Source organism: Gymnoscopelus microlampas (genome assembly GCF_963454915.1).
Source record: "Gymnoscopelus microlampas genome assembly, chromosome: 16".
Taxonomy (NCBI): Eukaryota; Metazoa; Chordata; class Actinopteri; order Myctophiformes; family Myctophidae; genus Gymnoscopelus; species Gymnoscopelus microlampas.
In genome coordinates this window covers 41,799,017-41,826,493 of record NC_139953.1, presented here as the reverse complement: position 1 = coordinate 41,826,493, position 27,477 = coordinate 41,799,017, and the positions used below count along the sequence as shown (strand labels likewise).

General features: G+C 42.3%; 1 protein-coding gene across 2 annotated transcripts; it reads right to left on the bottom strand.

The window, feature by feature from the left end:
• Window positions 1-577: 577 nt before the first annotated feature.
• Window positions 578-25,734, bottom strand: LOC311063884 (WD repeat-containing protein 20-like; the record flags this gene model as incomplete). Of its 2 annotated transcripts, XM_084083509.1 has the most annotated exons (4): window positions 578-2,339; window positions 2,974-4,560; window positions 6,244-6,426; window positions 25,480-25,734. In XM_084083509.1, 4 exons carry the CDS (start codon window positions 25,732-25,734, stop codon window positions 2,283-2,285), a joined length of 2,082 nt encoding a protein of 693 aa, XP_083939635.1. In that variant the 3' UTR covers window positions 578-2,282. The 2 variants fall into 2 exon arrangements, with proteins under 2 accessions (XP_083939635.1, XP_083939634.1); XM_084083508.1 differs by lacking the exon at window positions 578-2,339 and having other exon boundaries at window positions 2,708-4,560.
• Between the last annotated feature and the right edge of the window lie 1,743 nt (window positions 25,735-27,477).

The following is a 27,477-nucleotide window of genomic DNA, read 5'->3' as shown; positions in this document are numbered from 1 at the left end:
GAAAACAAAAACTTTACTTTTTTTGCATTTGAGTTCTGCCGTCATTACAAATTCAAAATGAAGAGGGGGGAGGGGGGGGGGACAGAAACAAAAGAAAGAAATCAGTGCAAAAAATTCAAAACGGTGATATTTCCAATAAAGATTAAAAGCTCTTCTTTTGTCAAAAGGAGGCAAAACGTTGCCTCTTTCTTGAACACACCCCGGGAAGCTTCCTTTCCGGGAGGAGAAATGGTCCGATACAGTTACGTATCCGATTGGAGATAAGCCCCACCCCCTCCACCCTAACAAAACAAACCATCCATTACTCTATTCTACCTTTTATAGGTCTGAAGAAGAGATGTCTGAACCTAAGAGGAGGACGTGAGCATATCAAATCTGTCTCCAGATCTTTTACAAAAGGTTTAAGCCCATTGAAATCCAGGAACGCATCTGTGTCATTTTAGATTTGTAGCTATAACCATATACTTTGGGCTATTCAAAAATAGCAGATCTACAAGCTCATAGAGCGGCACTCGGTGCCGCTCTATGAGCTTGTAGATCTGCATTTTTTTTTTTAAATCGTGAAAATTTGTGCAAATCTTTGAATATATATTTTTTACAGCGAACATTTGTAACTCAAATCTTTGCTTCTGGGGGGTCCCTGGAACTTAATGTTTTGAGATGGGGGGGATCCCATACGTTACATATCTTGTGGGTCCTTGACATGAAAACGTTTGAAAACCACTGGATATATAGCAACATAGGTTTTTCAGAAACCTGTTAGGATTTAGACATTTTGCAGATGCGTTCCCCGGATTGAATGGGTTAAGCTAGAAGACATAGTCATACCGCTTTTTTACATCTCGTCTAATCTCCTAAGACCTACAGGCACTAAGGATATGGGGTTATTAGCTTCGGAACTAGATGAAGCGTTGTGATTGGCTGATACACGTCAGCCAATCACCTCTCACCCAATCCAGTGGTTCCCGACCCTTTTCTGGATCAGGGCCCACATGAAAAAATATTTTTTTTCAGAGCTTGTTTGGTTTAATAACCAATGAATCGATTGTGTTTCCGGCTTGGATCAACAACAGTGTACTTTAAAGTTCACAATATAAAGACTAGGTTTTTTTTATTAAGGTTTTAAAGAAGCATTTACATTATTCTTTTTTATATTAACGTTAATACAAAATAAAATCGTAGTGTTTTTGACAATTATTTGGGGGCCCTCTTGCAACTTGCTCTAATCTTTAAGCTTGTCCTTTCTTGAACCTATAGCGCCCCTCCTCCCCCTTCGTCTACCTTACCCCTTGTACCTAAACTTTTTGGGCATTCTTTACCATTTTAAAATAGACGATCTACATAGACACCTTGTGAGCTTGTAGATCGGCTGTTTTAAATAGTAAAAAAAAGAAGCCAATGGAAGACAGGGCCCATCATCTCAGACCGTACCACATGCCGTCTACATTTCTGAATAATAAAGGATTCAATCAATCAATCAATACTCTCTACCCTGGCTTAGAACATGAACAAAAACTGGTAGAGAGAGAGAGAGAATCTGGGGTAGGTTGTGGTTCTCAACGTGGGGGTCCGAGGGGGTTCCAGGAACCAAATTGATCCATACAGTTCTGTAACTCCATGAGAGTTTACAAATGGAACCATTTCTGAACTCTCATGGTATACAGAGTGTAGATTGGGATCCCAGAGATAAAGGGAAGAAAAAAAATAAGTATCAAATGGGGGTCCATGGCCTAATGCAGTGGTTTTCAACCAGTGGTCCTTGAGGGGGTTCCAGGGGGTCCCCAGCAAAAGGTGCTAATACATTTTCACCCCTTTATCCATATTGTATAGGTTGGCTATTCAAAAATAGCTCACAATGCGTCACTTTGTGCCACGAGCTTGTAGATCTCCTATTTTTGAACGTTTTCAAAAAGTGTTTTGTAGAATTTTGTAGAATTTTGCATTTTTTAACCCAAATCTTCTCTTCTGGGGGTCTCTGACACAAAAAAAATTCAGATGGGGGTCCGCGGCCAAATGTATATCAATTTAGGGGTCCTGAAAAGGGTTGAAAACCACTGGTCTAATGAACTGGGGGGGTCATTGAAATAAAAAAAGAAGAAAAAAACGGTTGAGAACCACTGGCGTCGATATCGGGAGGTGACGACGGTTTGCCAAAAGCAAAGCTGTTGCAGGGGAGGGGGGAGGGGGGGGGGGGCGGGGGTCTCTGGCCCGGGGTCGTCGCCCACCAGTCCCTGTGGCGTGATGGAGCTGCTGTTGGTTAAAGCAGCACCACAGGACCGGGGCTATACGACCGTCCCACTGGGAGAGTTGGCTGCGTTGTTTTGAGACGAGAGCAGTCCCTGTGGAAGGACACACACACACACACACACACACACACGACAGGCACAACAAGACATGTTGGAGACAAAAATGAGACGGCATCTTTTAACCACATGAACCCCCCTACTAGCGTCCTCCCTATTCGGGACTATGTCATCATCATAGGTTTTGCGGAAAAAATTGCAGAACGTTTGGGGCGAAAATAGCCGATCTACAATGCTTGTAGATCGGCCATTTTCGATTTTTAGTGTAGAGGGGGAAGAACTGAGTTGGACCAAAGTATAGACGCCAGGTGACCCCCCTCCCCGGTCAACAAAGTATACAAGGGTTTAAGTGGTTAAAATGTTAAGAAGAAAAGAAGCAACATTCTTTTAGAGTCTTTTAGTTGTTGTTTTTTTATCAACCAAAAAAAAAAGAGGGGGGATGTGGCTTTAGGCATCAACATGCACACAGTGTTGAGGGAACAGTCGTGATCAATGTTTGCTCGTAAACAAAAGGAGAAAAAAAACAACAAAAAATGAGTTTCTGTGGCCCCCACAGTAGAAGCCCCTCCCCCTCCCATCATCATCATTCTGCTGTGGCTGATTCTTTTGTTTAGACAACAGGGCATGGTCACATCATGGTGTCCATGGCGACAACGGGCCTGTCACTTACCACTTTCCCGGGCCGGGCCCATGTGCAAACGAAGCCCTCCTGACAGGCTGTGACCAGACAGTCCTCCAGGAAAATCAACACAGTGAGTCTCTCGTGGGCGATCTTCTTGCACACCAGCGGCTCCAGCATGGGCACCTCCTCCATGCGCGGGCACAGCAGCGTGCCCAGCGTCTTGGCGGCGTCGGCCTTGGCCGTGCGCGCCGCGGCGGCCGCCGCCGAGCTCAGCTGGTTGAGCTTGTCGCTGCTCTTGCTGCTGATGTGGCCCATGCTGTGGTTGCGCTTGTGCTCCTTGTCCTTGCGCGAGTCGTGCGCCAGCGACAGCGTGGCGAACTTGCTGACGCCCGTGGCGATGAAGGCGCTGTCCATGATGCTGCTGGCCACGCCGCCGCCGCCCTTGGTGGTGGTGGTGGCGGCGGTGGCGGTGGCGCTGCTGCTGCTGTTGTTGCTGCTGCTGCCGGTGTGGCTGTTGGGGGTGGTGCTGCCACCGCCGCCCCCACCGCTGCCCCCGCCACCGCTGCCCCCGCCGCCACTGCTGCTACCGCCCCCCGTCGTGGGGTTGGAGGAGTGTGGCAAGCTGTTGGAACGAGGCAGGGCGTTAGCCGCGGCCGTGGCGTTGGGGAGGGAGTTCGCCGGGTTGCCGCTGTTACTGCCGACACTGTTGTTGCCGTTGGTGCCACTGGGGGCAGCAGTAGCAGCAGTGACAGTAGTAGTAGTAGTGGTGGCGGTGGCAGTGGTGGCCTCCCCGGTGGTCGCCCCCGGGGTGGGGTTAGTGGCGCTCATAACGTTAGTGTGAGTCCTGGTGCGGGACAAGGGGAGGTGCGGGAACAGGATGTCCTCGGTCAGGTCCCACAGACACAGCTGGGTGTCCTGCCCCACGGAGCCGAAGCGGTACGTGACGCTGACGGGCCGCCCGTCCGTCGAGTTCCTCTTGGAGAGGCGCGACTGGGCGCTGTTCGCCCGGTCCCGGCCGCCAAAGTGCGTCTGCTCGTTGAAGTCCTCGTCGCTGCCGCTGAACTCGGCGGGCGGGTCGCCGGACTCGCCGCCGCCGGCGGCGCCGTCCTCCACGCTGGTGGTGCAGTGGTCGAACGCCACCACGCTCACCCACGACTTGTGTCCGTGGCCGCGCGCGATCACCCGGCAGTCCGAGAACGACCACACCGTCACCAGGTCGTCCTCGCCGCCCGCCACGATGTAGCGGCCGTCGGGGCTCCAGCACACGCAGAGCAGGCCGCCGAAGTAGCTCTTCATGGTGCCGTGGAGCTCGGCCGCGTCGAAGCCGAAGACGCGCAGGAAGCCGTCCTGGCCGGCGCACGCCAGGAACTTGCCGTCCGGCGAGAAGGCGAACTCGTTGAGCGCGCCCTCGCCCACCGTCCAGCGCAGCAAGGGGTTGCGCGCCGACTTGCTCTTGCAGGTGTGCACCGAGTAGCTCTCGCCCTGCTTCAGCAGCTGGTAGTGGGGGGGCGTGGTGCCGCAGGTGTGCTCCACGTTGTACAGGTACATGCTGCCGCTGGAGTGGGCCACCAGGAACAGGCTCTCGGAGCCGGGGACCCACCGCACGCACGTCACCCTCGACTTGTCTATCAACCTCTGGGGAGGTGGAGGAGAGAGAGAGAGAGAGGGAACAACTTGTCAGGGAGTCAACCCGTTACAACCGGAAAAACCTTCGGGTCATTTTAGATTTTAGCATTGGCCATTCAAAAATCTTGATAGTGTGAGAACTACCGATTCAGAATGTATTTGTAGAATTGGCCTCAGGTCTTCATGGGTTAAGCCTATTATCTTGGGCTGTGTTCAGACTGATGGCCCAATTCAGACTTTTGGAATCTGATTTTTATCAAATCTGATCAACAGAAAATCACGTGGAATCAGATTTGAACCACATTCCTAGGTGATTAGAAAAGCGATTACGATCCCATTTTTAATAGGTGTGAGTCAGTCTGAACCCTCGGACGCCTGAGTTATACTTTGTCGTGCGATGGTGTGGAGTCTGAACAAAGACTTACTGATACAACACAAGACACGGGCAACAACAGAACCAATAATTCAAGTTCATACATCTTTGTATTAGAAAATATCTCAGGGAATTTAGTAGATACGTTTATATCTTCGCTTGTTCTATATGCGGTTGTTAGTCACTCTGTCTGCAAAAGACCGGTTTCACAGAAGACATTTTTTTGACTGGCAAACACAGTTCAAAGCAATAACATTTATTGTGTCTGTGTTCCGTTTAGGTGTTACCGTACGCCAGCAATGGACAGCTCCTGTACAGTTAAACTTCACGCCGGCACACAGTAACATCTAAATGAAACAACATTAACATGTTCAGTTATCTATCAAAATATATGCCGTGAAAAAGGGTCCTTGTATGCCCGTATGTGCGCCACTCACATTTGTCCACCAGAGGGGGCTCAAGACAGCAAATGCTTGTCTTTTCAGATTTTAGATTCAGATACAGCCTTACTGTAACATCACAGGCATAACAGAGTGGGTGAAATTATTTCTCGTACAAGCTTGTTTCTGCTTCTAAAACGTGGAACTGCAGAATAACTATAACAACACACTAGGGCCATGGTTCTCAAAGTGAGGTCCGGGGACCCCCAGGGGTCCTTGAGTGGGTTCCAGGGGGTACCCAGATAAATGTTGGATAGTTAGTAACCAAATTGACCTTTATGTTGCTGTAACTCTGAGAGTGTACAAATGTAACCAAATGGACCCTTACGGGTCCATTTGGTTCCATTTGTACACTCTCAGAGTTATGGTGGTCCGTCGTCTAATGCAGGGGAAGTGGGGTCCGGGGACCCCCAGGGCCCTACATACATCAGCTATTTTCCAAAAATCTTGATATTCTTTGAAAATGTTTGAATATTTTTTACATTTTTAACACCACATCTGGAACTCTTTTCAGATGGGGGTCCGCGACCAAATCCGCATTCATTAAGGTTGACCTACTTGACCTGAAAAAATTTGAGAACCACTGCACTAGAGCAACAGTTAATCGAACTAATAAATTATAAAAAATGTAAACAATTTTGTTTTGTCATCAAATTATTGCCTCAGGAATGCGTCAAAAACAAAACTATCTCCATGAATTCAAGGCTTCATGGGGTGTGTAATTGATAGAGAATAAGTCATTTTTTGGGTGAACTATTCCTTCAACTTTTTGTTAAGTTTGCTTGGTTTCTGCCCGACAGCGACGATATCAAACCGGGTTGGGGGGGGGGGGAACGTTGAAATGCAAAGAGAAATCACTGCTATAATGATGTAACCCACCTCTTCATTGAAGAGCTTGCTGGTTTCCTTCTTGATGGGGTCGATGAGCTGCACCTGGCCGGCAGAGAAGCCCACCAGCAGGGAGACGCTGTCGGCGGTGGCCGTGAGCGGATTGAAGTCATGGCACGTGGGCTGTGTTCCTTTGTAGATCCGTTTGTCTATGGGCTTACTGAGGTCTGCAGCCTGGTGATGGAGCCATATGAACACACACACACACACACACACTTAGATCTCACATTATAGATCAGTGGTATTCAACCTTTTTCATGCCAGGGACCCCTAAATTGAAATACATTTGGCCGCGGACCGCCATCTGAAAATGTTGTGCCAGGGACCCCCGAAGCAATTTGAGTTTTGAGTTAAAAATGTTCGCTTAAAAAAAATTAAATAAAATCAAAGAGGAAAAAAAAATTATATCACAACATTTTCGAGATTTTTCAAAAATAGCAGATCTACAAGCTCATGCGCTATGAGCTTGTATACAGTCTAAACAGTATACGTATATATAAAAATAAATATGTACATTGAAACTTTTTTTGTAATACTCTCTGACGTTAGGTTCTTGGTTTACCTGGAAAATTAATAATTTGTACAGAATGAAAGTAGCTATTTCTGAGTTTGTTGTCCATTACACCAAAGACAGAATAGTCCTTCTGCATCCATTAGCTAGTTTTGAATGGACATTTTCATCCACATTTTCATCCACTTGTAGGTTTTATACAGTATGATTCATTCATCCTCAATAGCGTCCTTGGCTGAATAATGGTCTAACTCTCAACTCATGGTTCTTGAAACACATCATTAACCCATTGAGACCTGAAGCCGATTCTACATGTATCCTAAATCTCAACAGTTTTCTGAAAAACGTATGTTTCTATATCAGTGGTGTTCAATCTTTTTCATGTCAAGGACCCCCAAAATGATATGTATTTGGCCGCGGACCCCCATCAAAATATTTTGTTCCAGGGACCCCCAGAAGCAAAGATTTGAGTTAAAAATGTTCGCTTTAAAAATATATATATTCAAAGATTTGCACACATTTTCACGATTTTTCAAAAATAGCAGATCTACAAGCTCGTAGCGCGGCACTCGGTGCCGCGCTATGAGCTTGTATATCTGCTATTTTTGAATAGCCAAAGTGTAAAATAATGCTTTTTAGCTCAAATCTAAAAATGACACAGTTCCAGGTCTTAATGGGTTAAGAGCGTGTGCCCTTATCAGCCGGATGCTCACAAACATTTTTTTTTTTAAACTTTCCTTCATACGAACATCCTTTCAAATATCAAAAATGCATTTATGCAGTATGAAGCATGCCCTAATAAGTTACCATAATGGCCATGTGCTTCAGAGGCTCTATACATCTAGGTAGAATAACAGTATGCTAAGGTTGGCAAGGAATATCACTTCAAACACTAGCCATGTTTTGTATGGAGAATATAGGTTGCTGCCTTCAGGAACGAGACGAGATCAATAAGGTCAAGCTGAAGAGGTCCTTTGTCCATCAGACCATTGGTTCTCAAAGTGGGGTCCGGGGACCCCCAGGGGTCCTTGAGGGAGTTCCAGGGGGTCCCCAGCTAAATGATAGATTAGGCACCAAATGGACCCTAATGGGTCTGTAACTCTGAGAGTGTACAAATGGAACCAAATGGACCCTAACGGGTCCATTTGGTTCCATTTGTACACTCTCAGAGTTAAATTGACATAGATTTTACGATATAAATTGCGGTCCAAGTGATAGAAATGCCATTAAATGGGGGTCTGTAGCCCTAATGCATGTCAAACTGGGGATCCTTGAAATTAAAATGATTGAGAATCACTGCTAGAGCCGTAAAAAACTTCTCTTATGGGGGTCCCTGGCATATCTTTTGAAATGGGGGTCCGCGGGCTAATAAGTGTCAATTTGGGGGTCCTTGACATGAAAAAGTTTGAGAACCACTGCATCAGACGACATTGAGGCTTAATCAGGAGTTTTAGGCCAAGGTGTAGGCTGAATGGCGGACATTGCTCTATATGTCTATATGTATGTATTTTAGTTTCTGTTATTTTTGTGTCATGTCAAATGTGTGTACTGTTTATGTGTTGCATACATGGCTGCTGGGTCGCAAGACAAATTTCAGTGTGGACTGACAATAAAGTATTATCGTTGTCGTCTATTGATGTGTCCTATATCGTTGGTTCTCAAAGTGGGGTCCGGGGACCCCCAGGGGTACTTGAGGGGGTTCCAGGGGGTCCCCAGCTAAATGATGGATAGGAACCAAATGGACCCTTATGGGTCTGTAACTCTGAGAGTGTACAAATGGAACCAAATGGACCCGTTAGGGTCCATTTGGTTCCATTTGTACACTCTCAGAGTTAAATTAACATTGATTATACAATATGAATTGGGGTCCCAGAGGTATAAATGCCATTAAATGGGGGTCCGTAGCCTAATGCATGTTAAACTGGGGGTCCTTGAAATTAAAACGGTTGAGAATCACTGCTAGAGAGCCGTAAAAACCTTCTCTTATTGGGGTCCCTGGGTTATCTTTTCAAATGGGGGTCCGCGGGCTAATATGTGTCAATCTGGGGGTCCTTGACATGAAAAAGTTTGAGAACCACTGTCCTATATGACAAACGGTCAAATGGTTAACGACGAACACGGTCTTGTGGCTCCCAACTTCAAGTCATTTTACAATTGTGGCCCCCTGCCTAATCTAGTTGAATACCCCTGTACTACAGCGTCACGCAAAAGCATCCAAAGCTACTTTTGCCATTTTTGAATTTGAATCCTGAAAAGTGACAGTTTTGGACATATGAGGTTTCCACCCGACAGAGACGATATGCTATTGATTTGGGGGGAAATGTTTATTACATTTTTCCCCCCACATTAATAGCCAACCCAAGCTGATGACGAAAAATGTTCGTTGACTACCTTTTTTCAAAAAACTAAGCTATGACTAAATATATTGACAATTTTGTCAATAAATAAAAACTAGACTAAAATGTTAGGGAGGGACCAGTGGAGAACAGACAAGTCATTTTATGTTTGGTTGCGCTCAGGTATTGCGTTATGAAAATAGCAGATCTACAAGCTCACAACGCATCTCGCACGTGAGCTTGTAGATCGGCCATCAAGTGTAAAATTAGCCATGACGTGATGTTTTAAGTACCGGGTCTTTGCCCTCAAGGCACCGCCCAAATACATTTTGTCGACTATAATCTTATGATATTTAGTCGACTAAAACTAGACTGCTGTCAAAATCAACACTAGTTCAGGGTGCAACCAACTGTCCTGTTGTAATAAAATACTTATTTTAACCCATTGAGACCTGAAGCCGATTCTACATGTCTCCTAAATCTCAACAGTATTCTGAAAAACGTATGTTTCTATATCAGTGGTGCTCAATCTTTTTCTTGTCAAGGACCCCCAAAATGATATGTATTTGGCCGCGGACCCCCATCAAAATATTTTGTTCCAGGGACCTCCCAGAAGCAAATATTTGAGTTAAAAATGTTTGCTTTCAAAATATATATATTTTCAAAGATTTGCAGACATTTTCACGAATTTTCTAAAATAGCAGATCTACAAGCTCGTAGCGCGGCACTCGGTGCCGCGCTATGAGCTTGTATATCTGCTATTTTTGAATAGCCCAAAGTGTAAAATAATGCTTTTTAGCTCAAATCTAAAAATGACACAGTTCCAGGTCTTAATGGGTTAATAAAGATCATGACGGCATATCAACCAGAGACACAAAGCGCTGCTCCAACTCCAGGTAAAATACCTATACTAGGCACTTCTTTCTTTCTTTTTTTTCCCACATCTATAACAGGACAAGACTCCGGGGATTTTCCTTATGGGAACCTTTAAAAATGAGTAAATATAGAATATCACACACTGTTTTACTTGCTCCAGTCCCAAGGTGAAATTTATTGCACGTTTCGACTTAAAGTGGTCTTTGTCAGGTACATCAGATAAATGTCACCTTGGGAGAAGGTAAAACAGCGTGCTGTGGATATTCTAGATTTCCTCTCACTGTTGGTTTATCCTGCGCCTGTTGTAAAAAAAAAAAAAAGGTGCATGCATTACCTTGGACTGACTGAAATGATAAATATTGAAAAAAGTCCACAAGTTTTCAATAATCTTTAGACATTTTCAAAGAATATAGACAACAGCAGATCTACAAGCTCACAACGTGTCGCATTGTGAGCTTGTTGATCACCTATTTTTGCTTATTTGTCATACCTAACATAACTAAGTAGGTTGAACCTTCAAGTTCAACTCTCAGTCACAACAAATCACAACACATTTTTAATAATATATACGGTGCCACCAACCAGTTCTTTCAGACTATACCTGAAGTAATCTTTTCCAGAAACACACTGGAAGAAGTCAAAAATGTTGTCAAAAACATCACCCACTACAGAGGCTAAAATCTGAGCAGTACAATGGTACATGTTTTGATTGCATTGCTTTGACTGAGCAGGGCTTCACATTGACCTTTTGAGGTACTCGTCCTTTCCCATTCACTTGTCCGGCCACTAAAGTTACTTGTCTGTGTAAAAATGAGCTCATATGGATGAGATGGAATATGTTTAACCCATTAACACATTGAGTGCCAGTCGCGTAGATCTACGCAAACCTATTTAAAGCCGCCACGTGCCAGTCGCGTAGATCTATGCCAACTGGTGCTTTTTCCTTTTTTTCGAAAAAAAATATCACATTGCACTTTTTTCAATTTTTGATACGGCACATTTCATTGTAGCACGACCGGAAACGGAATTATTCGAGATACGGTTTTGCCGATCCCGTCGGCCTCCGTTCTAATGACGAAACTTAAACACCATTTTCTCTTTGTAGTTTTTCTCCTCGCTGATCACTGTTTAACATAAACCGTTCTAACTACAACATGGAGGCACCGTTTGACACGTGGTTTTCACTGGTAGAAGCAGGGAGATCTCCGCGATGTTTACAAACAGTGCAGAGCTCAATCTTAAGGATTTTAACATGGTCTATGGTCTATGGCGACGTGAAAAAAACGAAAAAACAATAAAACGTTGGCACTGGTGAGTACATTATGAGATTAACCTCTGGCATGGAATGTGTTAAGACCTGAGGACGCTTCTAAACATTTTCTAACTCCTAACAGTTTTTCAGAGAAAAATATAAAAAAAGTAATTTTCACGATTTTTCAAAAATAGCAGATCTACAAGCTCATAGTGCCGCGCTATGAGCTTGTAGATCTGCTATTTTTGAATAGCCAAAGAAATCTACAGTGACACATCTATAGGTCTATCTGTATCCAACTAGATAGAGAGCAAGAAACCAAGTCATTTACCCTCATGTGTGCAAAAGTACTTGTTGGGCCAGTAAAACAGATTGCCATTCTAAAACTGAATTAATGTTGCCAGGGGGATGAATATTAATGAGCACGCGGGCTGTGACTAGCGTCTAGCGGGTGTCTCGGCGGGGGCAAAAAGACACTGCCCTGGGTGCGTGATGGTAATGAAGTCTGACTGAAACATTGGAAGTCATTATCCCAAAAGACAAGGGCAGAGAGGAGAGCAGCTCTGGTTGGGTATGTGGGTTAGGCTGCAGTGTCCCGTGTCTACCAGCAGGGGGCTGTATATACCCATGGGGGATGGACTAACTTGGCCAAAGTTAAGAGTGTACTTAGGTATGAACATGTCATGTTAAAATGTGTGTGAAATTAGGGCCATTATTTGACTTTTTCGACGACATCGGTAGTTATGCAGCCGATCTGGCCCAACTTTTTCCGGAAATGTACAAAACAATTAAAAGAAACATATCTACAGCTTGTAGATCAGCTTTTCTCAATGTTCTTTTAAATAGGGCTTACATGGTTAAATAAAGCCTTAAGTATTAGTCAAAAAAACACTGGTAATCGGTGGCTCTCCATATTCCAATACTCTCCAATATCGGGACCGAACCCAAGAATCTAACATTGGCCGGGCTCCAATTAATTAATTAAGCATGCTGCTTGCACAAGAAAAGGACATTATAAACTCTATTGTACAGGGATTTCATCATCAACATCTGACGCCTTCTGTAAAAGACGAAGCAAAAACACAGCCGTGATGAAAAGATAAGATGCCGAGTATGTAATTGACATTAGACTGATGAAAGTGACAAACTGATGGTTTATCCCATTGAGACCTGGAACACGCATCCATGTCATTTTAGATTTCTTTGGCTATTCAAAAATAGCAGATATACAAGCCCATAGCGCGGCACATGAGCTTGTAGATCTGCTATTTTTGAAAAGTCTTGACATTTTTTTTTCATTTTTTTCTTTTTTTTCAAAAAAACGTTAGGATTTAGATTGTTTTTTAAGAATCGCCTCAGGTTTTAACCCATTGAGACCTGAAGCCGATTCTACATGTCTCCTAAATCTCAACAATTTTCTGAAAAACGTTTGTTTCTATCAGTGGTGCTCAATCTTTTTCATGTCAAGGACCCCCAAAATTATATGTATTTGGCCGCGGACCCCCATCAAAATATGTTGTTCCAGGGACCCCCAGAAGCAAAGATTTGAGTTACAAATGTTCGCTTTAAAAATATATATATATTCAAAGATTTGCACACATTTTCACGATTTTTCAAAAATAGCAGATCTACAAGCTCGTAGCGCGGCACTCGGTGCCGCGCTACGAGCTTGTATATCTGCTATTTTTGAATAGCCCAAAGTGTAAAATAATGCTTTTTAGCTCAAATCTAAAAATGAGACAGTTCCAGGTCTCAATGGTTTAATGGGTTATTTGCACTCATCTAGTGAGCTCTTACGTTCTAATTGGGAGAATAGCTTATGGCGATGAAGCTACAACACTGACAGATATGTCTTATGTAATCGGGCTCCTTGACAGTGATGTTTCAAGTACCGGGTCTCTGCCTAGTACTATAGCCTTGTCCAGCGGCTACGAGAGCACGTCACACAATTATACACACCGAAAATCAGTGGTGGAAAAAGAAGTCAAATGTGTTACTTACGTAAAAGTATCAATACTGCAATGTAAAAATTAATATTGGTATCAAAATGTACCAAAAGTAGAAAGTACTCATTATGCAGAATGTCCCATTTCACAAGTTTTCAAATGTATAAAAATCCTTTGAAAATAGCCGATCTACAAGCTCACGATGCGTCGCAATTGTGAGCTTGTAGATCGGCTTTTTTCAAATGGCCGAAATGTATATAGGGCTGAAGTGGTTAATGCATGTTTTGTAATAATTATCAAAATCTACAAAGTAATTAGGAACGAAAGTTTTCAAATAATTGTAGTGGAGTAAAAGTACAATATTTGTCTCTGAGATGAAATGGAGCAGAAGTAAAAGTATTGAAAATTGGAAATACTCAAGTAAACATAAATGCTGTGCTGTCAATGAGTTAAAAAGTTAAAATTGTGTCCATTCTGAAAAATAACATGTAACAGGGTACCTCTCATCATTATAGCACCCACCAAAATGTAAGGAGCACCGATATGTCATTGATTTCTATAGTTAAGAAAAACAATAATACAGTTGACAAAATGATTAAAAATGCATGGTAGGCCCACCACTGGGGCTTTATGCAATATGTATAGGATAGGATTTAAAAAGGTAGTGTCCTGACTCATCCATCCATCTCTTCACTGAGACTGAGGTATCAAAACATCTGAAGATGAGGACCCTCCACACTGATTCAGTCTAATCACATCTTCTTCATCCGTTTGTTTTTTAGACAGTGGTGTGTTCTACCCTGTCTACTTAGTATCCCGTCCAAGACAATTTGAAAAGAATCATATACCCTCCAGTAACCATCCGAGGAAACGTATCTGATACGCAGGAGATGGGGCTGGGGGCAGCAAGAATGTAGACTTCAAGTTCAAATAGCCTTTTTCATGTGATAACGTGGCGTTTGAGGTGAAGGCTTATGTGTGACTATTGTCTTGAGGTGATAATGACCGCTGGCCACTGGAGTTTCGAAGTAATTCACACATTAATTGCATATTATTGTTAACAATAGAGCGGTTCGTTCATTCAGTGACCACACGCGTGCTGTGCGTGTGGGAGGGAATAATTATCGTATACCCTCCAAAAGAAACCTAGAACACCACACTGATACCAAGTATAAATCAGGCAATACAGACGCAAGAGGACAACTCGTGTCTAAATGTTGTTGATGGAAAACCAGACATGTTTAGTAACTTGATTATCTGCATCCACTCGGCTCCAGACATACAGTATAACGGCAGCCCCCAATTCAACGGCAAAATGAAATGGCCTTGCGATTTCAATTACCTCAAATACAGACTGACTGGGTAGTGGGTACACAATAAGATTATGAGAGCTATTTTTTTTTTAAATATTTAAGTAAATATTTAACCACATGGACCTATTTGGTTACATTTGTACAATCTCATAGTTACAAAATAGGCCTGTCACAATTATTACATAATCGTGTAGTCGTAATTATTTGAGATAGTCGCAATATTTTTTGCATAATCATCATAATCGTTTCCATGTTGAAACATTTTCACACATTTTCAAGTATATAAAAAAAAAGCAGAAATGGCAGATCTACAAGCTTACGCGTATATTTCAGTTATTTGTCATATCTGCCCTGTGCAGTTTTTGATGACGAAGCCTAAAAAGGCTTCATATGTTCCAATGTTCAATCAATGCCAAACACACAATCAAATCGTTAATCGCAATTATTTGAGTGAAAATGAATCGCCAACTTAAATTTATAATGGTGACAGCCCTAGTTACAAATGGATAAATGAACACTCTGGACATTGCTGTGACAGAGTCATGTATTGATTCTGCACGTGAAATTCAGTTGTCATAGCAGCACCGCAACTATGAATCACAGGACAGATTACAGATATGTAATATCTGTAATGTAAAGTAGAGTTACCTCAAAGCTTCAAGAATAACAAATAAATGAATAATGAGGAATAAACAAGTAATAACATACGGGGATTAGAAATAAGGTACCAAAAACCTTGTTTTAACCCATTAAAACCAGGAAAGAATCTGTGTCTTTTAAAAATGTCTTTGGCTATTCAAAAATAGCAGATCTACAAGCTCAAAGCACGGCACCGAGTGCCGCACTATGAGCTTGTAGATCTGCTGTTTTGAAAGATTGTGAAAATTGTGAAAATCTTATTACTGTATATATTTTTTAAAGCAAACATGTTTAACTCAAATCTCAAACCAACTCAAAAAGCGTATGTTGCTATAATATCAGTGGTTCTCAATAGTGGTGTCAAAAATAATCGAATAATCGATTAATCGCAATGCGGACATGGACAATTATGAATCGATTCACAAATGTCAATAATCGATTAATCGAATAATCAATTTTGAAAAAGAAAATATGTTTTTTTTATTACATTTATTTAATTTTATTTTTTTAATCAATTGCACAGAGAAGCAGGCAGATTTATATGTCGTTCAGTATATCTAACTGCTTGTATTGACTGATGAAAAGGTTTCCATGTTGTACAATAATATAGAAAAGTGTGATGCATCGCGATGCATCGTCGAATGGAATTATTACAAGGTTAATTGTAATCGAATCGAATCGTTACCGGGTGAATCGTAATCGAATTGCATCATGAGGGCAGTGCCAATGCACACCTCTAGTTCTCAAACTGTTTCATGTCAAGGACCCCCAAAACGATATGTATTTGGCCGCGGACGCCATCTGAAAATATGTTGTTCCAGGGACCCCTAGAAGCAAAGGTTTTGGTAAAAAAAAAAAAAACGCTTAAAAATAAAAGAGCGGCACTACGAGCTTGTATATCTGCTATTTTTGAATAGCCAAAGTGTAAAATAATTATTTTTAGGTCAAATCAAAAAATGACACAGATGCGTTCCAGGTCTTAAACCCTTAAACGTTAGATTAACTGTTGCACCCCGTAATATCACGTCTTCTAATCATATATAGCCAGTGGGGCTGCTTCTAATATAGACTCCAAAATGGTCCGCCCGCCCCAGTACAAGACGGGCCTAAAATAAATACCCTACATTTGCTACACTGACACAGTCAGTAACCTTGCGTCGCCAGGCTGTCCACAAGGTGGAAAGTTTTCATTCCCTACTGACCAGTGAAATCTGTCTAGACTAGAGCCTAGGGATGAGACAATAATCATTGTTATAGTTTATTGTGATAAATAAAAAAACACAATAATCGTAGAGATTTTAATCTATCATGACATTGTCCTCCGTCATACACTAGGATGAATTAGCTTTTGTTGAGCTGTTAGTCAGTACCACTTAAACCCTCTATACCATTGGTTCTCAAAGTGGGGTCCGGGGACCCCCAGGGGTCCTTGAGGGGGTTCCAGAGGGTCCCCAGCTAAATGTGTTAATATAGCATCACAATAAGTTTAACCTTTTATACATGGCTATTCAAAAATAGCAGATATACAAGCTTGTAGATGTGCAATTTTTGAAAAATATTTCTTTTAAAGCAAACATTTTAACACAAATCTTTGCTTCTGGGAGTCCCTGGCACAACATATTTTCAGATGGGGGTCCGTGGCCAAATATATATCAATTTGAGGGTCCCTGGCATGAAAAAGTTTGAGAACCACTGCTCTATACTTGATAAAACAGACACGTAAAGAGCGCATTTGGTAAGCTCTTATTTCACTCGTGTTGCAACGCGTGGTGAGCTTGTAGATCGGCTATTTTTTGGCGAATATTACCCCCAGAATAGGGATGCTGGGGGTTCAAGTGGTTAAACAAATGTGGCATTTTAACTTTTAAGCATATTTTGATCGATAACATCGTTAATCGCAATAATCTTTGCCACAATAATCGTGACATTTAATTTTCATAGCGTCCCATCCCTACTAGAGCCCGTCTACTACCACCACAACGGTGCCCCTGTGGCACCACCACGCAGCCTAGTCACGCCAGTCTCTATGAATTAGAATAAAACATGGACATACCAACTAAAAATAATCTATCCCCATTTTGGGCAGGCGAAAAGTTCCCCAGAACTTTCCCAGAATTTAAACATGAATGATTAATCAAATAAGTCATTGATAGAATGATTGCTAAGAAAATACTGGATAATTACAGTGTGGCCCTAGATTAGAGTCAGCTAGAGCAGTGCTTCTCTCCCCCCCCCCCCCCCCCCCCCCCCCCCACATGATTTGGGGGGGCAGATACAGTATAAGTGTATTACAGGGTATCTGCACATTTCTAAAGTGACAATTTAAGGACTTTTACGACCTTTTGAATACCTCTAAAATAAAATGAATAAAAATGCTGTGTGATGTGTATTATCGTTATTTCAGTTAGGCAGTGTTTAGGACACCTTAAGGGGCCTTTGTATTTCCTATAAATGTGCTCTGCAGACATGTCTTACCCCTTTAGCATCAGACTGTCAGAGGAGTCAGATGAGTGGATGCTCATGTAAGTATGATTAATCTGACACAGATGAATATTTTGGGGGATTCCCAGGTTCAAATGATTATTTGGGGCGGTCGCGGCCTGAAAAGGTTGAGAACCACTGAGCGAGAGCAGCAAGCTGCAGTGCGTGATCGTGTGACCTCAACACAAGCACAAGTCTGTCTCAAACTAGGTAAAAGATGCCTTCCAGATATTCTGTAACTAACGTGTTGCTAAGTGCTGCTTTCTGCGCCCTAGCTGCGCAGAAGCCCCTCTAAACCGTAGCACAGGGTTCCCACACATTTTTAGCAGTGATTATTTATTTTTTTCAAATCATACAGTGCAACAATGAGGCTCTCTTGTGCTGCTATCATTGCCCCAAAAAGGACTCGAGCGAAGGTGTCACGTGACAAAAAGAACAGCCGCACTGATGTAGATCATGCAGCGCACCACTAATTCTTACCATGTTATGTAGTAATGTTAGACATGTTTTGGGATTTTTTTAATGAACAAAATAAACAGCCAAAAACAATGTATATTCAAACATTTTCCAAAACATTTGATAAATTCCAAACCTTTTCCAGGCCTGGAAAACAGTTTCTTCTAGTTTCAAAACATTTCCAGGAATTTCACCTGTGGTAGCCACTGATTCTATCTACATCGGATCAAAACACTGCAAAACGAGTCGATCCAGCCCATACTGACAATCAGTATACACAAATCCACGGAGCAGACTCGGTCAGCTGCTGCTACGGTTCTGTCCGTCTGTTGACGTTACTCTTTACCTGCTTGGCTGTTGGAGCAGCCATAAACTACACAGGTTCATCCCGATTTTCTGTACATCTTTGTAAAGTTAGTGTTAGTAAAAGTTAGTCAAAATCAGGTAACAGAGTAACGTGAGCAGTCAGTGACAGCAGCTGACTGTGACACCGCGCAGCAGCAGCTGACCGAGTCTGACACCGCACCAATGGCTGCGCCACCTACAGGGCAGCGCTCTGTGGATTCGTGTATAGGCTGAGGGATGCGTTTAATACCTGCTTCTGGTCATACTGAATTTAATGCGTGCATTTCCTTTGGGGAAATGTAGACTGTCTGATACAGTATGCTTGATAATATCACAAATTAGTACATCACCAATTCAATTAACCCTAGCTTACCTATTTTGGGCACAACTTTTAAATTCTCTAAAAAAAACAAGAGGTTCCATCTGTACACTCTCATGGGGGTCCTTAAAATGTAGAAGTCTGAGAACCACTGATCTAGGAATAAATAAAAATGCCATTAATAATTGTTAAATTGCAAGGGGAAAAAAATCTACAAGCTCATGATGTGTCTCGTACAAAGAAGTACAGTACGAGTGGTTAATAAAAATGTCCTCCCTCTTTCTTTTCTTTTTTACACTGCTGACATGGACGTCCATTTTAACAGTGGGGTTGTTGTACAGCAGGCTTTATAGATTTCTCAGCTGACTTTTTAAAGAATAAAGTATCGGCTGCCAAACAATAGATACTTTAATGAACACCCCAACCAGTTTTACCGGCATATTCCAGATAAGCAAATACAAACTTCCTCCATGTCAACACTCTCTGTGGCCTGTGGAATAAACAAGTAAGAGTCCAAACTAATTTAGGATTTTGTGAAATAAAAAATGCAAGATCAGAGGCACATCTACAGATTTTTTTTTCTTCTCTTAAAATGTTTATCCCATGATTTTCACCTAGTGCAAATTTGAAGGTTTTTTTTCCCACGCGGTGCAAATGCATCCGTGAATGAATACCCAAGAGCGTGTTTAAAAGAGTCAAGACAAGACTCAAAGTCTCCAGCTTTAGGAGCAACCATGGTCCTATATCAAGGGTCTTCAACGTTTTCAGGCCAAGGACCCCCTAGCTGAGAGACAGATGAAGCAGGGACCCCCTCTATATTGCATAAAATTGTGTTTCAGATTATACTTTTTTGTTTACTTGGTCTGCTCTTTTTTTCCCCTCTACACCTTTACCTCTTTGCCAAAAATAGCCGATCTACAAGCTCACAACGTCTCGCGCTGCGCATTAAGACCTGAGGCCCATTCTAGTACAAATGCCTTCTAAATCCTAACAGTTTTCTGAAAAACGCAATGTTGCTATATATATATATATATCGTTGGTGTCGGGCAGAAACCTCCACATTTTAACCTTTTTGTTTTTCCGTAAAATGATGAATGCCCTACTTCAGTGGTTCGCAGCGTTGTGATCTACAAGCTCACAACGCTGCGAGGCGTTGTGAGCTTGTAGATCTGCTATTTTTGGCTAAAGTTCTACTCAGAAAAGGGATGCTAGGGTTTAAGTGGTTAAGGTAAAACAAAAAAATCATATCACACAAAGATTTGGTGGACCCCCTGTAGTAACTCTGAGGACCCCCTAGGGGTCCCGGACCCCCTGTTGAAGACCCCTGCCCTATATACTTTGTCTTATGATAAATAGCAAAAGCAGCTGGACTATATTTATTTAATAGTTGGACTTTCAGGCATGCACACAGCCTCGAGGTGAAAAAGGTGACAACATGTTGTTTTCTTTCGGGTCAGGTGTCACACAATTGCCCTATTTGGGTTCAAAAAGGTGACTGTAGCTGAAAAGTGACACTTTTGCATGCCTGGACTTTTTTATTTTACGTTTATAAGCCAATAATATTGACCACTGAATCCACTGAGCTCAACAAAGACGTATTCAACTCCACTCAACAATACAACAACAACAAGACACTGGCCTTAGACGGACGAGTCACAATGAGATCACAGGAGAATGACAACATGATCAGATCAGGTCATGGTACAATCCCCACTGGGACCAATGCTCATAACATGGCTCACTAGGCCATGCCAGTCATCTGATGTACTCTCTCTATCTCTCTCTCTTTTCTGCTCAGTTGCTTCGCTGACTTCACACCACAAATAAAAGCCTAGGGTAAACTCAAAATGGCTCAGAGTGGTGGTGGTACTGGCCATTAGCAGCACTGGCCATTGGCCAATATATTGATATTATAACAATATTTGTATTTGTATACGAGACTAGATATCCTCTGGGATTTTGGATATTATAATATAAATATTGTATCGTAAGTCTCTTTTCCTGGTCGTAATCACTTAGGCCTTATTTTATACTTTACAAAACTGCCAAAAATTTTAAAAAAAAGTACAGACAGACAATCACATATCGATATCAAGGTAGGTAGTCAAATATGTGATATTTGACTTTGTCCATATCGCCCAGCTGGCTATGACCTTCACCAACCTGTCTCCATTTGATTTAAAAAAAAGAAAAAAGACTGTACACCTTTTCACACTCGACAACATAAACATTCTAAAATGGGTCCAAGTTTTATTTCCTGTTGCAGAGCAGTGTTTGTAAATACCAGTAGCTGATAGGGAAATAAACTTGGACCCAAGCTGTCCCCTAGCCAAGTAGCAGCAACACAATTCCACCAACATGCTAAAGTACTATCTCTGCTCTAAATTCCACAGCATCACCTTAGTACTGTGCAGTGTATCTGAACAGTATCTGAACTGAAGTCAGTGCAACAAGATTTAATAAAAAAGGAAGAAGCTTAACAAAGAACATAGAGGAATGAATATCAAACTCTGTCTGTCTGACAGACAGTGCAGTACGTTCAAGTGTTAAGACTTTACCCTGCCTCTGCAGAGTGTCTTCTTGTATGAGACTAGAAGCAGGGAATTGAGAATACAGGCCTCCTAACCTGATTTATACACTTGGTTGCGCATCGGGCCGGGCACCGAAAATAGCCGATCTACAAGCTCACAATGCGTCGCCGTTCAGTGCAGTGCAGACACCGGCGTGCAACTACATCAGACAGGACTGTATCTGTCCCGAAGGACAGTCTGCTGACTGACAAAGGTTAAAACACACTGTGCCAGAAGGAAGGAACTGCATCAGACCATCATCATTATATGATCCCATTTTAAACCATTAAAACCGGGAAGGCGTTTGTGTCATTTTAGATTTTAGCTACTGTATGTGTCGTGATGAAACCTCATTATGTCCAAAACCGTTACTTTTCAGGATTCAAATTTAAAAAATACCAAGAATATCAGAACGACAAGCTCAAAAGCTTGTAGATCTGATATTTTTGATACTTTTTTGTGAGACACTATAGTGTGATCAAGTAGGGCAGTGGTTTTCAACCCTTTTCATACGAAAGGTCCATTATTTATTCGCATTTGAGCCACGGACCACCATCTGATGAGATTTAGCCTCTCAGAACCCAAAACTTAGAATATTTTGTTGTTGTTGGATAATAATATTTTGTCCACAATTCCATGCTGTATTCATGTGGTACCATAGGAGAGATGACAGACAGGCAAATGTTGATCAAAATAACAATTGTTTAATTAAGTAATGTTTAATAATAATTTAACTCTTGAGAGCGTAAAATGAAACCAAATGGACCCGTAAGGGTCCATTTGGTTTCATTTTACTCTCTCAAGAGTTAAAGATCTAATAAGGGTCCATTTGGTTACCAACTCGCCATCATTTAGCTAAGCTGGAGACCACCTGGAACCCCCTCAAGGACCACCGGTGGTCCTCGGACCACTGGTTGAGAACCACTGAAGTAGGGCATTCATTTTACGGAAAAACAAAAAAGGTTAGGTTTCTGCCCGACAGCAACGATATATATATATATATATATATATATAGCAACATTACGTTTTTCAGAAAACTGTTAGGATTTAGAAGGCATTTGTACTAGAATGGGCCTCAGGTCTTAATGCGTTAATGCCACTGCTAAATGTAGTCAAACCTGGCTTCCTGCATGACTCCATCCCTGAGCTCATACTGCATCATTCACCACATCCAAACCCCTTACACAGTGACTCACTGAACATAAATGTCATGAACTAAAAGAATACGCTCACTTTCTCCCAGCACAGTACCTAGAAGAGACTGGACGAGACCAGTTCCCTGACAACACAAACCGGACCACATCGCTGATGAAATGTTGCCATTATTACCGTCTTCTGAGGTCCAGTACATAATATTATCAACCATATAAATTAGGGTCATAGAAGAAATTATGAAAAACACTCCCTGCACAATACCTAGAGAATGGACTAGACCGCTTATATGCTGTAACACAGCGCTGATGAAATGCTGTCATTATCGTCTTCTGAGGTCCAAATTCCAATACATAATATTTTCAAACATATAAATTAGAGTCATATGGCAATGATGAACTAAAAACACTCCCTCACTCCCTGCACAATACCTAGAGAATGGACTAGACCACTTATATGATAATACAAACAAACTGGAACACATCGCTGATGAAATGTTGCCATTACCGTCTTGTGAGGTCCAATACATAATATATTCAAACATAAATTAGGGTCATATAGCAATGATGAACTAAAAACACGCCCTCACTCCCTGCACAATACCTAGAGAATGGACTACACCAGTTCTATGATAATACAAACAAACAAACTGGAACACACATGAAATGTTGCCATTACCGTCTTCTGAGGTCCAATTACATCATATTCTCAACCATATAAATTAGGGTCATAGCAATGATGAACTAAAACAGTCCCTGCACATAATACCTAGAGAATGGACTACTAGACCAGTTGATATGTTGATAACACAGACATCACTGATGTAAAGTTGCTATTCCAATTTCCCGTATAAGGTCCAATCTATACCTATCTTTTCATCCACATAAATCAGGGTCATAGTAACAGACATTTGGATTGGTAGAAAATATTGCTAATAAAAATCTAATGTAGGTCTGTTTTATTATGCCAGTCTTTACACCCTTTGCGGGCAGAAACCTCTTATCTCCATATTTTTACTTTGTGTTTTTTTCATAAATGAATGCCCTACTTGGATCATACTACAGCGTCACACGAAAGCACTAAAAGTATCAGGAAAAGCTGAAAACGAGGTGCGAAGCGACACGCTTTGAGCTTGTGGATCTGCTGCTTTTGATGCTGTTGAATTTGAATCCTGAAAAGTAAGTTTTGGACACGTGAGGTTTCCACCCGACAGAGACGATGTATTAAACTCATCTTAATGTGTTAATGTGTCGTCTACTGCTACAGCACGTAAATGTATGTCTACATTCCCGTTATCTTGTGTTGGTATGTGGGGGCTTCCCATTTGTTTATATTTGGAACCAGACATTAGGAATAAAAGTATATAAATGGAGAGAAATCTAACAGCACTTTGACATGGTTATTATCTGATAATCACTGTCACACCAATTTCTAAGTCCATGTGACACATTTGGTAACTTGTTATAACACAAGGGGACAGGATGTCAACAGCCTCTGATGATGACAACCCATTCCTCACACACACACACACACACACACACACACACACACACACACACACAGTAAAACCCTGTGTTAATCTATCCCTTTTGTAACTCAAGAGTATACAATACAGAGTGACATTAACAGTGAGAATAAGAATACATTGTAGATTATTACACACATACAAACAAACACACACACATCATCATCCAGGCAAAACAAACCATGGCAATACCAGCTCATTATTGCTAACATGAAGCTAGCTAGATCAGCTCTAGGATGTAGATACCAAGGACAAGCCTGTGACGTCACACACACACACACACACACATCAGGAAGTGTGTGTTGTCCAATGTTTTCATACTTTATTAGACTTTGTCGCACTAGCCTTTGCACAAGAAGCGTCAGCTGCTTTGACAATTTCCCCCAGTTTCAACTTATGTCAAGAGATAAAAGGCTACTTAACTGTGACTAAACTTTAAATCAACATACAACATATGAAAACAGTGCAGCCTACGCTGATCCAAAGACCCCATGGGTACTATGGAGCACTTTGGCTCTCAAAGTGGGGTCCGGGGACACCCCAGGAGTCCTTGAGGGAGTTCCAGGGGGTCCCAAGCTAAATGATTAATGGTTTAACTTTAAGAACCAAAATAGCAAATCTATAACTCTATAGCAAATCCAACGCCTCGCGCTGCGAGGCGTTGCGAGCTTGTAGATCTGCTATTTTCAGCAAAGAGGTGTGGCCGTGGCGTAGAGGGAAAAAAGAGCAGACTAAGAACTAAGTGAAGGTCAAGTTCACTTAGTATAGACGGTCTAAGACAAGTGGTTAAATGTCTGAAAATACACATTAACACAAATCCATCATACACTGATGATGATAGTGTTGTCAAACAAGCCTATGAATCTATGAAATAGATGCCCCTTCCGCATAGAGGGAACGTAGTTGTATATTAATGTGTGTCTTTAAATGTCTTGATGAATTGAATACCCAGGAGGACCACAATGAAAACAAGACCCTTTGGGTTATCCTTTTAAACATTCCACCACTGTACTGTTGTTTACAAACTGTTAATAAAGTAAGAATATTTGTCTGTCATTAATGATTCGATGAATTGAGTACAATAGCCCCCAATGGAAACAAGCCATACGCTTTCTTGGGTTTCAAATCCTCTTAACAGACCTATTGAACTGTACTTTCCTGTGCTTTTTTTTTTGCAAACTGCTAATAAAGTATTCACTCAATCAATCATTCAACCAATCGAAAAGACCCCACTTCCGCATAGACGGCGCTTAGTTGTGACGTCACTGACGCATCCCTGGCGTATTACGTGCATGTGTGTGTGTATTGTAGGGTCAGGGTAAAGTGGCCTTCCTCTTGGTCTCAGTCAGTCACCATACATCATCATCTGCGCACTTCAGCACGAAAAAAACAAACCCCTGGTTTGAAGCCCCTTGGGGAGACGGCCCGTGCGTTTCCCCCTCGCGCACAACCCGTCCCCGTATATCACCCCGTAGGGTCGATACGGGATGTTCTTTTTTTCATTACCTTCCTGACGCCTTTGTAGATGTAGAAGTAGAGCTCCCGGCCCACATTGAAGCAGACCCGGTCGCCGTTGCCCGACTGGTCGTTGACGTCGACGAAGGAGACCCGCACGGGGTTCGAGCCTTGCGAGTTGAAGGGCACCCGGTTCGGCCGGCTGTACTCGGAGTGCGCGAGCAGCTTGTAGACGCCTTCCCGGGTGCTGAACTGGGTCTTAATGTCGTTCATCTCCTTCCCTCCTCCTCCTCCCTCCGCCGCCATCTTGGAAGTCGCCGTTCATCCTTGTACTACGAGGTGCCCCGGATGTTGGGCGACGCGCACGGCGCATGCGTCTCTTTTGCCCTCGACTTGTGTTGCCACGTCTTGCTTGTTATAAGCGACTTCGTTGGGCTTGTTTTTTTTTTCTGTAAAGTCGCTTGTAAATATTGGTGGTTGCGAGTTGTGGTGTTTTTTTTTTGGGGGGGGGGGTTGTTTATAAAGTGTAGTTGCTTATTTGGGATCGTCTCCTAATCTTGTTTAAACCAGTGGTTCTCAAACATTTTCATGTCAAGGACCCCCAAATAAATAATGTAATTATCCAAGGCTTTGGCCTCACACACCTGCTCATTCTGCTAGGGTGGGATGGCTCAGGGTAGAGTACAGCAACTTGCAAAAACGTCAAAGACATCGACAATCACAACAGAGCTCCACAAAGGCTCAAACAAGGGGTTACATTCGTTCTACTGTTATGCCACCAAAATGTGGAATGCACTATCAACAGTCATACAAAAGTGTGACTCCTCACTCTCCTTCAAAACCACTTTAAAAGAGCACTTACAGGTGGTGGCTGCAATTTGGAACTGGCCCCTGTAAAAGGTCAAAGCTGAACTGTACTTCCCTGTGCTTTTTTTGCCAACTGCTTATAAAGTATTCAATCATCAATCAATCAATCAAAAGGACCCACCATCTGGAAAATATGCCAGGCCATGCATACCAGATTTGGGTTAAAATGTTTCAAAAAGATTTTTGGGAAAATAACAGATCTAGATCGGCTATTTTCAAATAGCCCATATAGGTTTAAAGTGTGTTTAAGTGTGTTAGTCACTTATTTTGGGCTTGTTTTTATAGACCTGGTTGCTTATTTCTCTCGCAACCTGGCAACACTGTCCCCAAGCAAAGCAAGCAAGCAGCCCACATGACTTGGAGAAGAGTACTAGTAGTGTAGTTAGTGGTTCTCAAAGTGGGGTTCTGGGGACCCCCAGGGGGTCGTTGAGGGGGTTCCAGGGGTACCCTAGCAAAATGAGGAACAGTTTAAAACAATAAGCCCTGTTTTATTTGTAGGCGTGGGGTTATTTGAAAATAACCGATCTACAAGCTCAGACCGGCTATTGATTTCTCCCCAACAGGGCCGTGTTAATGTCAAAATGCGACATAGGCAACGGTCAGTTTTCGGGCCCCCCCCCCCCCCCCCCCCCCCCCCCCCAGCCCCCCAGCGCACATGCACGCGCGCGCGAACCATGCGCGCGCGCGCGAAATTTTGCGGTTATTTCGCGGATTGTGGCCGTTTTTGGGCGTTTCTTTGTTACTTTATTTCGGTTTTAGGGTTAGGGTTAGGGTTAGGTTAGGCTTATGTTATTTAATAAAAAAAAAAAAAAAAAAAAAACTTTAAAAAAAAAATATATATTTTTTGGGGGGCATTTTTCGGCCCCCCCCCCCCGACAAGACATAGGCATGTGCCTACATTGCCTGTGCATAAACACGGCCCTGCTCCCCAAAAATGTTAAAATGTTGACAAATCTTCTCTTATGGGGGTACCTGTCAGCTGTCACAAAATACTAAATGTCTATTTTCAAAAGCCGGTCCACCAATAATTGTACATCTCAATTTGGAGGTCCTCCTTGACACCACTAGAGTCAAGGAGGATTTAGCAAACCTTGTACTGAACTGTACTTCCCTGTGCCTTTATTTTGGCAAATTGCTAATAAAGTATTCAATCAATCAATCAATAGAGTAGAATGAATCTAG